Source organism: Camelus bactrianus, chromosome 31 (genome assembly GCF_048773025.1).
Source record: "Camelus bactrianus isolate YW-2024 breed Bactrian camel chromosome 31, ASM4877302v1, whole genome shotgun sequence".
Taxonomy (NCBI): domain Eukaryota; kingdom Metazoa; phylum Chordata; class Mammalia; order Artiodactyla; family Camelidae; genus Camelus; species Camelus bactrianus.
In genome coordinates this window covers 21604945-21619203 of record NC_133569.1, presented here as the reverse complement: position 1 = coordinate 21619203, position 14259 = coordinate 21604945, and the positions used below count along the sequence as shown (strand labels likewise).

General features: G+C 56.1%; 1 protein-coding gene across 2 annotated transcripts in view; it reads right to left on the bottom strand.

The window, feature by feature from the left end:
- GFRA2 (GDNF family receptor alpha 2) overlaps positions 1–14259 on the bottom strand; it is an 82648-nt gene that overhangs the window by 43574 nt on the left and 24815 nt on the right. For both annotated transcript variants that reach the window (XM_045516683.2, XM_010955016.3), the window contains one exon: positions 7611–7965. In XM_045516683.2, coding sequence (XP_045372639.1) covers positions 7611–7965 — 355 coding nt within the window. The remainder of the gene's footprint in view (positions 1–7610; positions 7966–14259) is intronic.

Sequence of the window (14259 nt, the reverse complement as noted above, 5' to 3'; positions counted from 1 at the left end):
GGAGTCTTTGAAAAGGAATTAGGTCAAGAGGGTGGCGCTCTCGTGATGGGATCAGTGCCCTCATGCAAAGAGGAAGAAACACCGCATGCACGCGCCGAGGAAGCCCACGTGAGGACGTGCCTCGAAGAGCGCCCTCACCGAGAACCCAACCGTGCTAGCACGTTGATCTTGGACTTCCAGTTTCCAGAACTGCAAAGAAGTATTTCCTCTGGTCTATGGTATTTTGTTACAGCAGGCCCAGTGGACAAAGACAGCAGCAAGGAGAGAGCCCGCGTCACCGAGTGGAAGCAGAAGTAATGAAGGAGCCGGGGAGGGAAGCGCCAGCTGGGGAGGGAAGCGCCAGCTGGGTAGCTGAGAGCGTGCCCCGCCCCACGTGAACACGCGCACACACGCAGCTGGAGGTGATGCCTCTCGTGTGAACAGGCCGCACTGACGTGGGCTCTGATTCTCTCCTCAGTGGGTCATTTCCTCCCACCAATCACCCCATGATGGAGTGAGCTCTCACACAGAACTCCACAAGCGGGAGCCTTAGCCAGACAAGGGGTGCACCTCGTCTCTCTAGGGTGTGAGTTTTACGGAGCCTAGGTGCCCAGAGAGCAGCCTGGATGGACGAAGGTCAAGGCCTCCCCTGCTCAGCCGTGCTGAGCACCCTGCAGCAGCCGGAGCAGGAAGCCACATAAACCCTGCCTTGCAAACTAGGTCTCTAGTCATGTTCAACATCCCAGGCTCCTGTCGATCTGCCACAGGAACTTCCAAGAGGAATAACCTGGGCACCCTTGGCCCAGAGTTCAGGGGTGAGCAGGGGCCCTACTGAGGACAGCAGCAGAAGCCAGCATGGGGTCCCAAGGGGAAGATGCGTCTCAGGGTCTCGCAGGGCAGAGGACCCCACGCCCCTCCCAGCAGTCTCCCTCCACTGCAGCCTTGCTGGCTAAGTCTTCTTCAGGATGGTGACTTCTCTACCCCCATGGCACTCCTGGACACAGGTCTGCTCTGGAGACAGATGGAGCTGCTGGGCTCCGAAATCTGCTCAAGGCCAGACAGGCCCCTGAACAAGGTTCCTCTGTCTGTGGCTCATCTGCCCCACGAAACAGCTGCTCTCTGTGCCACCAGAGTGACCCAGGGAGGCCTGAAACAGAGGAGACCTGGGCTTTCAAGAGAATCTGGGTAGAAACACTGTCATGTAATTCACCACGTGGCTCCAGCCCATCACAGAGACAATAAGCATGGTGTCCCATCACTGGACTGTAAGCACCTCTACCTACTTCATTAACTCTCCAGTCCCAACACGAGGCCTGGCCCAGAATGGACGATCAACAAACAGTCATCAAATGAGTATAGGAATGGCCTCAAGACCCCCGTTCCTCCTGCTACTGGCGAGCCACTGGTCCCAGGAGTGACGGCTGGGTTCTAGCAGGTAGGCACCTAGTCCACCCCTCCCATACCAGTGGCAGGCATCACTAATCAATCACAGGTCTCTTTGCTGCTGAGCCAGGAGGCCGAGTTACAATCCTCCAGGCAGCTAATCCAAGCTGGCCGTCTAGAGGAGGCAGAGGTTTTTAAGTTGGTGGAGGTCAAGGAGTCCTTCAAGAATTAATGAAAGCAACAAGTTTCTCTCTAGAGCATGCATACAAAAGTTTACACATGATTTCAAGATATTCAAGACCCTCTCCTTTGAAGAAGTAAAGGCTTGAAAGCCCCACGACCCACCTACCTCTATGTGGATGTTCTTTGCTGACATTTAGAGATAACCTGCTAAAAACATCAGCCAACAGATTCTACAGAGAGTCCAGAGGAAGCTGAGGGACAGCCCCAAGGAGCCAAGAATCAAACCAGAGCTGTCCATCCACCTGCCTACAGACACCAGACATGCCCAAGCTAGGCAAGGGGGGCGGGGGTCTTGCTGAAGGGACTCCTCCCCCAGTCCCTGCAGACAGCTGAGGGAGGGGACCCCAACCCTCTGCCTTCCCAGCAGTCCTCTCGAACAAGGACAGTGTCCACTGCACAAAGGGGCCCGGGCAGCCAGGGTAGCCTCAGGCTGGGATCTATTTATAACCATCCTCGGCACCCAGAGGTTAAATGACAGCCTGAGATGTGGCACAAGGCCAGCGCCGAGTTATTTATATCCTCTTGGCAGACCAAGAGGAACAGGGAACTTCAGGGGGCCTCTCCAAACGAAACCTGGAGGGACACGGTTTACAGGACATCACAATCCTCCTCCCCACAGCACCTCCCACAACCACACACACCACACACACACACAGGCATGTGTGCACAATCTGGACCATCCTTGTAATGAGTGTAAGCTGAGAGAGTAGAAACCAGAAGACTGTGTTTAAAATAAAATAGTAGGTCATGGCCCACTGGGGGGCTGGGGAAAGAGAGTTCAGCCAAACCCCATGGAATCATTCCAAGAGATTCTCCAGGCTTTCCAGACTCCATATCAGAAGCGTTTTAAAGGAAAGTCCTCTCCCGGTCCTACGTCTGCAGCCCTCAGGCCCACGATGGGACAGAAACAAAGGCAGAAGGTAGGATGTGGGCTCTCGGGCTGCAGCTTCAAGACTGGCCGGACCCACAGCTCGAGCAGGGAGTTCCCCCTCGCCGAAGCTTCCTCCCTCGGTCACTGACCCCAAGCTGACCCTGGCCCAAAGAGCAGGGGGAGGGTGCAGAAACTCCTCCAACAGCCCCGGGCCCCAGCAAGAGAACGTCCTTGTTGAACCAAGGCGTCTTCAAACCCGTCTGCTTTGTGGTTAGTGCCATCTCATCAGGCAGCGCGGCGGGGCCGTCAAACACCACCCAGGGGACGCTCGAGGCCCGGCGCGAGGCGGGCCACACGGCACACCCGCGGGCTTGCTTTGATGCAGGGCCGGGTGAGCGGGACTGGCAGAGCTGCCCCCCCCCCCCGCGGGGAGTCCTGAGCCAGGATACACTCAGGGAGAAGCCTGGGCACAGCCAGGCCGACTCCCCAAGATGAAGGGTAAAGGGGGCCAGGCAGGCCCAGTGAGGTGGAAACGGCGCTACAGCGCTAGAGCATAGGGCGTGTCCTAGGAGATGCCGCGGACAAGGGACGCACTCCCAAAGAGTCAGCCCAGAGGGGCTCGCCCGTGACCCCCACCAAGGCCAGCTCTGCCTGCTAAAGCATCCAGCAAAGGAAGGCCTGGGGCTCCTCACTTCCTGCTCCAAACACCAAGCCACTGGGCTCTCCCACTTCACAGTCAAGATTTCCACCTGTGGTGCCCACCCTGGCAGGCAGCCAAGGCCAGGAAGGGAGGGAGAGCACCCCTTCCTGAGCGGAGTGGAGAACTGCCTGTTCTCCGATGCTCTGTTCCACCTCCCAGGCTCCTCCACAGACCACAAGGACACGGTCCAGGCATTAGCAAGTCAGGCCTGCAAGAGTGTGGAAAGAAGTCAGCGCCTCTCCCAGATCTGCCCTCCCACACCATCTGCCCTGACGAAACACCTCTGATCACTTCCTCTTGGATTAAGAGCTCCCCTCTCTGGGAATATGACCTCAGGTGGAGGCGCAAGGGGAGAAGGCAGACTGGGAAGCTGCTGTGGCAGGCTCAGATCCAAGGACCCGGAAGGGTCCTCGGAGAATGGGGAGCATCCTTGTTTGATCAATGAAGAAGCCGAGGGCATGCAGGGTGAAATGGTCCATCCAGGACCACTTGGGAGACCAGGCACAGGGGGAGCACAGACGGTCACCATGGCAACCACCTCCACCCGCCACCCATCTGCCTCTGTTTCTCCCTCGTGCGCTTTTCCCACCCACTCTGAGTCACCGGCAGAGCTCCCCAAAGGACATTCGGCCACGCTTCACAATCCCTTAAATCCTGCCAGACTCGGCCTAAACGTGGGTTCTGCCCTCATCCCTGCCCTCCCACTGGCAGGAACATACTTCAAGTCAGCACAGGGATGGGAGTTATGGAAGAAGAGGTAGAGGGATACCCTGGTTCGAGACCAGGAGCTCACCCCGCCACATCCGGGAGCGCCTGGAACTTTCCACGCAGGACCCTCAAGAATCCAGACCCAGCACCGCTCATCAGTCCTGTGGTTGCTGCATTTAACTTGACATCAGGATGCATGGAGCTCACAGGCTTGTCTTGTGCTTCTCAGAAACCAGCAGCCCGTACATCCTGGGATGGCCTCATCCTTGATTCTCCCAATACTCGGTCTTGTTTAAACATCATTTCTGATTCTACCACATGACATTTATCCCCCAGTTCTACCATTCCTGGCTCCTCTCACCCCCAGAAAAACAAACAGAACCCATCCCAGGCTCTTTAAAGAGACACAGATGTCACACAGGCCACCAAAATCACCCTGCTCCAAGCTCTCCCATCTCCCTAGAAGCTGCACATATTGTCCTTCTTTATGAACACCACTAACAGGGGGCAGATGGCGTTCACAAGGCTCCTCTGCTCAAGACTCCCCTGTAGAGAGACATCTGCGTGAGCCTTGACGCCAGGCTGGCTGCCCGCCGGTGCTGGGGCACCTGGCCCACGGGTGTGCGCGGTCCTGACCGCCCCGGCTGGCCGTCCCTGGGCTGGGACTCAGGCTGGCCCTCCAGCCCCTCGGTCCCTCCTCCAACCTGCTGTCCCACCTCCACTGCGTGTCGCACCGTCTGACAAAGACGGTTTAGCATTTAGGACAAGGCAAGACTGCGTCTCCATCCAAGAATGAGCCAGCTCCTCCCGTCACACGTGGCCCATCAAGTCGCTTTCTCTCAGCCCAGCAGCCCCGCCAGAGCGCACGTGCGGCCTCTGCTCCGGACTGCCTTTTGTGGGCCCCGGTGTCTCCTCCTAACCCTCCTCCTCTTCACATAGTTTTACTTTAAATCGCCCCAATCATTTTTTTGTACGCAATAAGGTATTTTTTTAAGTAAGCAGAGAAGAGACTACCTTCTTCAGGATTTCCCAGCCCTGTGAGCTCCAGGGATCTGCCCTTCTCAGAACTCCAGCTCGTTTTCCAAACCAAGGTAGCGCTTCCCCTTCAGCTACACAGGCCCCGAGCTCCCAGGACACAAAGATGCGCCCTTCCCACCACAGCTGGTCCCCAGGTCCCTGCAACAAGGTGGCTGCTACCCACCGCCTCCGCTCCTGTCTCCCCGTGGGGCTGGACCTGCTGCCATGGGCTTCCACACTCCCCACTCACACACACACACGCACGCACGCATGCACGCACACTGTGAGGCACCATGCTGCGGCCACTCCCTCCCTCCCTCAGGAGCCCTTTCTCTTCTGGATTTTGGCCGGCTCTCTCCTGGTTGTCCTTCCACCCCCCAGCCTCCCTGTCACAGCCTCCACTTCCTTCACCCCTCCCTGAAGAACGGGTGTTTCCAGAAGTTCTGCCTCACTGTCCACACCGACAGCTTCTCTCACTGCCAGAACACAGAGGATGCCCAAATCCTCAGGCATTTCCAGGCACGACTCCCTCCTGGGCTCCACCAACCCTCCCTGCACCGTCTCATCACTGCCATGGCTTTAATCACCAACAAGATGCCCAAACCCATTTCTCCACTTCAGCTTCTCTACTGAGCTCCAGGCCCATAGGTCCAAATGCCCCCCAGGCATTGCCATGAGAATGGTAATGCCCCCCAACCCTCAGATGCTGCGCATCCAATACCCCTCACCACTGAATGGGTCTGTTGCCCCATAATTATTCAGCCAGGAAACATGGCGGTCACCAGTCATGCATCCATTCTAGTAACATCTATGGAAAGCTCACCGCGCACCAGGCTCTGCGCAGGACAAGGTGTGAAGGAGACAAAACAGAAACGGCTTTGCCTCCAGGGAACTTTCAACCAGTCACCCAGTCCTGTGGAGGCTACTGACCAATCCCTGCTGAACTGATACACTGCTCCCCACACCCACATCCGCTGTCTCAGGCCAGGCCCGTGGGCTGCAGTGGAAGGAAAGCACTGAAGATCGAATCCAGCCTGAAATACACGAGCTGGGTGACCTTGAACAAGTCCCTGTCTATGTCTCTGTTTGATGACAGTACCTACCTTGTAAGCTTGTTGCAAGGATTAATGGGATAAACCACCCAATAGGCCACTGTCTGTATACAGCAAGCAATCTCTGCTTATCTGCTCAGTTGGATCCGTCTCCCCGGCAGCCTCACCTCTGGCCAGCCCCTCAACACCCCGTGGCCCACACTCCACGAGCACCCACCACCCGCAGGTGCTCATGAGTCCAGGCCCTCTCGCTCCCTCCAGCCTTGGCCTGCGGCCTCATTCCTTAGCTTTCTCCTCATTTTCTAAGGTTCAGCTCACAGCCCCGTCCTGTGGACCCCCAGGCTGAGGCAGGCGCCCCTCCCCTGCGCTCCCTCCTCTGGGGACCCGCAGCCCTCAGCCCACTGCACTGGGATCCCTGCTCTCCCCCTCTGTCTCTCCTTTTGGACTGGGTTCACCTCTGCATGCCCAGGCCTTCGAACCATGCGCTGGATGCTACAGGAGCTCAATAAATGCTTAACCACAGACGGGAAACACACAAGAGGCGAGTTTCAAGTCACCGGAACAAAACAAAACATAAAACTTCCTAATACTTAGGCTACACTTATTAAGCAATGACTGTATGCCAGGCTCTGTGCTAAGCTCTAACACACATGTCATCTAACCCTCACAATAACGCTGTGCTGTGGGTACTTTTATTCCTGTTTCATGGGTGAAGGGATGGCGACTCAGGCCATTTGAAAAACCTGCTCCAAGTCACACAGGTATTAAGTGTAGAGGCCACGAGTCAAACCCAGGACCATCAGAGCCCCCCCATGCTCCACCCCAACCCTAGCCGGGCTCAGCTCTCAGTGTGGAAGGAGCTGCCTCTCAGACATATGACAGCCCTTCCCTGGCTGCCACAGGACTTCACTGGAATGTGGGGTGGGGCTTCCCTTAGAGGTGGGCCTCAAGTCACTGAAGATCCCTTCTGATTCCAGCCTCTAGGATCTATGATTTTAAATTAGGAGCTCTTTGGAAGGTTTATCTTGGTTTCCCCATGGTGCTCAGCATGAAGCTGGGCACCCAGCAGGCAAATAATAAACCTGTGCTGATAAATGAATGGACAGATGAATGGATGGATGAACGAATGGATGGCTGGATGGATGGATGAGTGAATGGATGGACAGATGAATGGATGCATGGATGGATGAATGGATGGATGGACGGACGGACAGATGGATGGATGGATGGATGAAATGGATGAATGAGTGAATGGGTTAATGGATGGATGGATGGATGGATGGATGGATGGACGGATGGACAGACGGACGGATGGATGGATGGATGAGTGAATGGATGGATGGAGGAATGGCTGGATGGATAGATGAATGGATGCATGGATGGATGAATGGATGGATGGACGGACGGACAGATGGACGGATGGATGGATGGATGAGTGAATGGACGGATGGATGGATGGATGAAATGGATGAATAAGTGGACGGATGGATGGATGAATCAATGAATGAACAGATGAATGAATGAATGAATGACAATTCATCTTGCACACGTCTGAGTCACCCTCTTTGCCGGGCTCAGGACTGTAGCCCAGGGGACCCGGGAGCGCTGAGCAGGCAGCGCACCTGGCCGACTCCCCACAGGGCTGCGGCGCCCCTACCTGCACAGGTGGTCCGTCCGGCACAGGCTGCGGAGGTCCAGGCAGTTGGGCTTCTCCTTGTCCTCGTAGGAGCAGCTGGGCAGGATGGTCTGGCGGCGGCGCTCGGCGCACGCCTGGTCCTGGCAGGAGCAGAAGAGCATGCGGTAGGTGTACTCGCCCGGCACGCGGTCGAAGAACTGGCGCAGGGCCTTGTGGCACTTGCGGCGGTTGCAGCGCTCGGTGGGCGAGATCTCGCGGTTGCAGATGGAGATGTAGGAGGAGCGCAGCTTCTTGCAGTTGTCGTTCAGGTTGCAGGCCTTGGCGGCGTCCAGGCAGTGGTTGCTCTTGGCGCTGACCGCCGGGTCTGCCCCTGTCCCTGGAGGGGAGGGAGGGGACTGTCAGAGGCCCAGGCTGGGGACACCGCCCAGGCCCACCTGCTCTGTGCCCCGGCTCCCTCATCTGTGAGATGGGGATCACTCAGCAGGCCCGCCCTGCAAGGCGGAGCTGAGGACCAAATGAGCTAGTTCACTCAGTCAGGTCTGCAAAGTGCTGCGGACAGCACCTGGCACCGAGCAAGCTGTACATCCGGGGCACTATTAGGATGACGACTGTTAACACAGAGTCTTACTTAAAACTTATCATGAGCCCAAAAGGCAAGCGACGAGGTGTCCATGGCCCTGCGTGCAAAAGTGGGAAGTGGGGAAACTAATGGACTGGCTCAAGGGCATGCAACTGGGTAGCAGTTAAGCCAAGACGGGCCCCTGGGTACCCAGCGGCTGCACCGGCGAGCAGGGCTTCTGGTCAGGGAGCACTGCTGGCCCTTGGGAGGGCAGTTCTCATCATGGGATCTTCAGCACCCAGGGGACAAGAGCACCATCCTCGCCCCCACCACTGTAGCCACTGAAACCGCCCCCACGTGCTTCGAAGGGTGCGACTGCGGCCAGCGAGTGCCGAGACCACTAAAAGCAAGCGCCAGGCTGGGAGCTCGGCAGAGGGAGGTGGGGGCTGAAGGCCAGCCCGGGACTCCGGCAGGGCTGAGCCCTTCCCCAACCGAAGGGCAGACGTGCTGGATGCTCGGACCTCAGTGTTACAGCCGTGGCTTCAAGCTTCATGCCACTGCCCATGAAGCAGAACGTCTTGGGCACAAAGCTGTAATTCTGGGGAACTGTCAGGCTCCTTCTGTGGTGGCCACCCCACTCCCCAAGTCTGAGCCATTCTGAAGGGAACCCACGGCAGAGGGACCACCTGACCCCCCACCACCAGCCCATTCCCACCCACAGAGCACCCCTTGTCCATCCTGATGACAGACAGAGCGGGGAGGCAGGCATCCAGTCTGCACAGGGCCCCCCTCACGACGATGATCAGGTGAGAGCCGGATGGGAGATCACCTAGCCCTACCTCTTCATCTTACAGATGAGGAAACTGAGGCACCGCATGGGTACGGGGCAGCAAACCAGAGCAGGAGCCCAGATGCCACCAGCACCGTGGTACCCAGGGAGAACCACCGATAGGATGGCTGAGCCATAGCCTTTCAGTCATTCTCCATCCATGTAACAAATGCTTTTCCATCTTTCTTGAACACCAGCCCCTGTGTGTGAGGCCCCGCCCCACAGGGGATGGGAGGGGCTAGGGTGAGGAGTGCTGAGGCCACATCTACCCTCCCTCAGCACTTCCTGCACAGCCCCAGTGCTCTGATCACGTGGTCACTAAAGAGCTATGGAGTTCCCACCTCCGCACGGCCCTCTCCCTGCTGGGTGCTCTGCTGGACATAGCCAGGGAGGAGGAGGGCCCTCTCGAAGACCTCACAAATCCAGCTAGAAAACCAAGAGGCAGAACAGCGGACTGGTTAAGACTGGATGTTCTGAAACTGAGGCTTCTGCACTGATTCCTGGTCCTGCTACTGATAAGCTGCGTGGCCTGGGGGAGTGACTGGACCTTCCTTTGCTCAGCCCCTCTCTTCTCTATAGACACCCACTCCCCGGGACCCTCCACTCATGCACAGCCTTAAATGCCATCAATAAGCTGTCAGCTCCCAAATTTATATCCCCAGCCAGGGCGGGGACCTCACACTTCTCTGTCCAACTGCCTGCTCGGCAACTCTACCTGAAAGGCTGACACCTGCCTCTCAGACCACACCCCATGTGCTCCCCCAAGGCTGTCCCCACCCCCTCTGAAAACAACTCCAGCCTTCCAGTGGCTCAGGCTGAAAATCTTGGCATTTCTTCGCTCTCTCATTCACACGCCACATCAGAAAGACCTGGCCATTCTTCCTTCAGAATCCATCTGGAATCCATGCAGAATCCAGCTTCTCACCACCACCACTAACACCTTGGTCCAAGCCGTAGCACAGCATGCCAGCAAGGGCCTCCCTAGTCCCTCCAGTCTCCCTGCTCTGTCCTTTCACTCCCCCACCCCCACCACAGTCCCCTCTCATCACAGCTGCCGTGAACCTCCTAGAACGTAAGGCAGATAATGCTCGTGGACCCCAGGGCTTCCAGGGGCTTCCCCGTCTCACTCAGAGGCCTTGCCAGGGCGCTCAAGGCTCAGTATCTGTGCTGTCCAACACAGAGGCCACTACCGCAAGTGGCCATTGAACCTGTAGTGGCACCAGCCCGAATGAGATGTGCACACCAGATTTTGAAAACTCAGTAAGAAAGAAATAATAATATAAAGCATTTCATTTCAAATATTTCTTTACTTTGATTCCACACTGAAGCACTATTTTTAATACAGTGTGTTAAACAAACATATTAAGGTTAAGTTCACTTGCTTCTTTTTAACTTTTTTAACACAGCTATTAGAAAGTTTAGAATTTAAATATGGACTCATAATATATTTCCATTAGCCAGGGCTACCACCTATGACTTCATTTCCTACTCAGTCCCCTGCTCACTTACTCCCTTCCAGCCACAGTGGCCTCCCTGCTCTTCCTGGAATATGCCGATCATGGCCTGACCTCAGGGCCTTTGCACTTGCTGCTGCTTCTGCCTAGAAAGCTCTCCGCCACTCCCATGACCACACAGCAATTGCCAAAGACTGAGCCATCACCCCAACAACCTGCCCAGCCAACAACAGCCCTCAGAAGGCAGAAGGAGAAAAGTTCCCTCTCTTCTTGTAAAAATAAAAGAGGAATTAGAGCAGAAAGAAAATCAAGGTTTGTCTTCCCACCCATTCAATTAACAAACCTTCATGGAGGGCTGACTATGGGCCAGACACTTCCTAGACACACAGCTGGGGTCAAGGCCGAAGTGATGCTGATACGTCAGGGAGGTCAGGGTGCTATCTGTAAGAAGCAGAAAGGAAAGCTTCCTGCCCAGATCAAGGGGGTCACAGAAGCAGCGATAGCTCTACTGAAACCTACAGAACGAGGAAGGGGAAGCAAAAAGAGTGGAAAGGGGGTCCCAGGCAGAGGGAACAAAGGGCAGGGCCACAGGCTGGGAGGAGCTGGCAGCAATGCAGGGTGCCTGGAGATGGAGCCTGGAAGAGGGACCCACCAGAGATGACGCTGGGGGAGCCACGCAAGGGCTTTCGGCCAAGGTGGGTGGGGTGTCACGTGATCTCCCAAGCAGTTCCCTGAGCTGCTGCCTTCTGCCCAGGCCAGGTGGGGACCCCAGGATGCCTGTCTATACAAAGGCTATTCCGGGCGCCGCCTCCAAGGGAGGGCTCTCCCGGGCCAGCTGGGCTGTTCCTTCAGTTCAGCGCACCTGTCGGGAGGCTGGCTGGTGGACCGAACAGCCAAGCAGCCTGAGGCCAAGGCGGAGGAGAGTGAGGACGTGAGGGACCCCAGGGAGGAGCAGGGCGACAGCCGCCAACGAGCAGCAGCTAATTTCGGCCCGCGGCTGCGCTCAGGTTCCCAGGTGCTCTGTCCCGCTCCCCTCGGCGTGTTCTGGAGCTAATGCAGTTTAATTATAGCCTCAGTGGCTTCCATTTGGAGCTTGAACTGCGAAAGCTTTTGCTAAGGGGGTGGGGAATGCAAATGCCTGGGCCAAAACTAAATTGTTAAATTTCCTAACAACAACAAAAAAAACTCCAAAAAAGGTGGCGATAGTAACGCAGCAATCGCCTAGTTACCAGGAAGATGCCTCTTCTGATCCTCCTGGAGTGGGGCCAGGGGCCAGTGGGCCAACAACGGCCCGGCTCCATGGCGGTGAGAGAGAGGCTTGGGGGCTGGCCTGGCGCCGGCTCTCCTGTAAGTGAGGGACTGATGAAGCATATGCCATGCCGGGACATCCTCTTCCCAGCCCATCCACTGCCTCTACATCCATCTGCACTCAGGCACCTTAACCTTGGGTCCAGAAGGCTTTCTTTTCACCTTCAAGAGTCCCCACTGGGGAGGAAGAAGGTGCTGGATTGCAAACACCAGCCTTGCCCAGCGTGGGCCGCCGCCACTGAATGAAAATGTCCAAAGAGCGGGGAGGGAGGCCCACGCTACACCCCCACCCTGCCCCCTCCCTGTACAGACCACACAGGACCCCTCCCAGGCCTGGGCCAGCCCGCCCTCCCGGCCTCCTGCCGAGAAGATCCCAGATGGGCCAAGGAGTAAATGAGAACTGCTGCTTGGGAGGGAGAGGGCGGTGGGATTTAACCACGCCAGGTGCTTCCCGAAATCTCAGCTCCATCCCCTGGGGACACATTCTGGCTTCTTTATCCCCTCCCTCGGTGAGAGCAGGGCAAGGGGGCCCAGCTGGAGAGAGGCTGCCCCACCCCAGCCAAGCCTTGAACCTCTCCTCTCTTCCCCCCTGGGGTGCCGCCTTGAGCCAACAACCATCTGTCCCTAGAACTTCAAGCTCATATCCTTGAAACATCTGCTTGTATAAAGATGGGTTTACCAAACCACAGTTACCCGGGTACCACCTATACCATTTGACCATCTGCACTAATAATTTTTTCTTTAAATCCCTTCTTTCTTAAATTAAGTGACATGTTTAAATCCCTTCAACTGACTTACTTTTTAAATTTTTCAATAGCTATGTAGATTTAGCCTAAATGAGAACATCTATGTTAATTCTGAATTTTTCCTAGACAGGTTAAAATGCACTGCTCGTCAAACTAAAGTATTTATCTCTACACCCATCTCCCATTCTGGCAGCAATGAGCACGCCCTTGGAGGGAAGCCACTGATGTAGACTCAAGGTTCTTAAACTTTGGTGCATTTGTGACTCACTCAAACTGCCTGTTGCCCACAGACGCTCAGCCCCACGCCAGACCCTTCCAGTTGAGAGCTCGGTGGCCGGCGCCCAGGAAGCTGGATTTCCCAAGCTCCCGGTGACTCAGGGGCTGCCTTCCAAAGCTAGAGAACCAGAGACTCAGGGGAGACACAGAGCTGCCCCTGGTCTGCTCCCCAGCCACACACACACCCTGACCCAGCCCACAGTGTACCAAACCCACCGCCGGCAGAACAGAGTTTATGGGCCTCTGTTGTCACCAGAGCTTGTCCCCTGGGGGGTTCACCCCTCCTCAGCTAAGAAACCCACCAAGGCAGACCTTCCAGCCACAAACAGGCCACTCCCTGGAGGAGCAGAAATGAGATGCTCACCTTTCCACGATGCCAATGGGACCCAGGCTCGTTCAGCTCTCCCTTCCGGCCTTCCAGGAAACCACCAAGCTTGTCACTTGCCCCTAATCCTGCTTCAGGAGGCCACATCCACCATCAAGCTGACCCTGGACCCCTGGCCCATGCTCTGCAGCTCAGCCACAGCAGCGGGAATCAGAAACCTGGGCCCTAATTCCATGTCTGCATCTCCCGGGTGTGGGAAACCCCCCACGAAGCCTGGCCCTCTCTGGGTCCTGTTTCCTCACCGGGAAAATGACAGGTTTTGACCTATATGGTTTTCTACACTTCGAGACTCCCCGGCCTACCCCTCAACCCCACACACACCAGAGCCAGACTCAGGGCTGGAGGGAAGAAGGAAGCTCTCCCATCCCATCCTGTTCCTACGAGCAGGCTGAGGGGAGTCCAGCCTGCCCTGGGCGAACAGAACAGCGTGCGTGCACACGGCAACACACTCACACGCACAAGGGCTCACAACCGCACCTGCCTCCTCCACGCACGGTACCGGGTCCCTGCCGATCAAACAGCTGTCAGCCAACAGATGTTTTCATGTGCTGACTTCATGCCCTAGAAATCCAGCTGTGAACTGAAAAGACAGAGTTCCCAGCTCTCCAGGGGCCTTGATTCTAGTGAGAGGAAGACTGGTGATCAACACAAAAACAAATAAATAAGGCAATTTAAAGCGCTGGTAAGTGCGATGGAGAAAATCCGATAAGCAGAATTTGGAAGAGAATGAGTGGGCCATGAGGGGGGAACCTATCCAAGTTGAGAAAGAACGATGGATAGGAGTGAAACAAGCAAAGAATACGAAGTAAGAGAATCTCAAGCAAAAAGAAGAGCAGGTGCAAAGGTCCTGAGACAGACGTGAGCTCAGCGTATTTACAGGCAAAAGGAAGGGAAAGGTGTCTGGAGCTTCCCAAATGAAGCAAAAGTAAGAGGGAGAGGAAGCCAGAGGGGCAGTCACTGGAGATCACGGGGGATCTTGCAGAGCAGGGTTAGAACTTCATATTTTGCTCTAAGATGCAAAGTGCTTAGCAGGTTTTAAGGAGGGGAATCATCTGACCCCTCATGTGCTTTAGCTGATGTGTGGAAGACAGAGTTCGCATGAAGGGGTGGGGG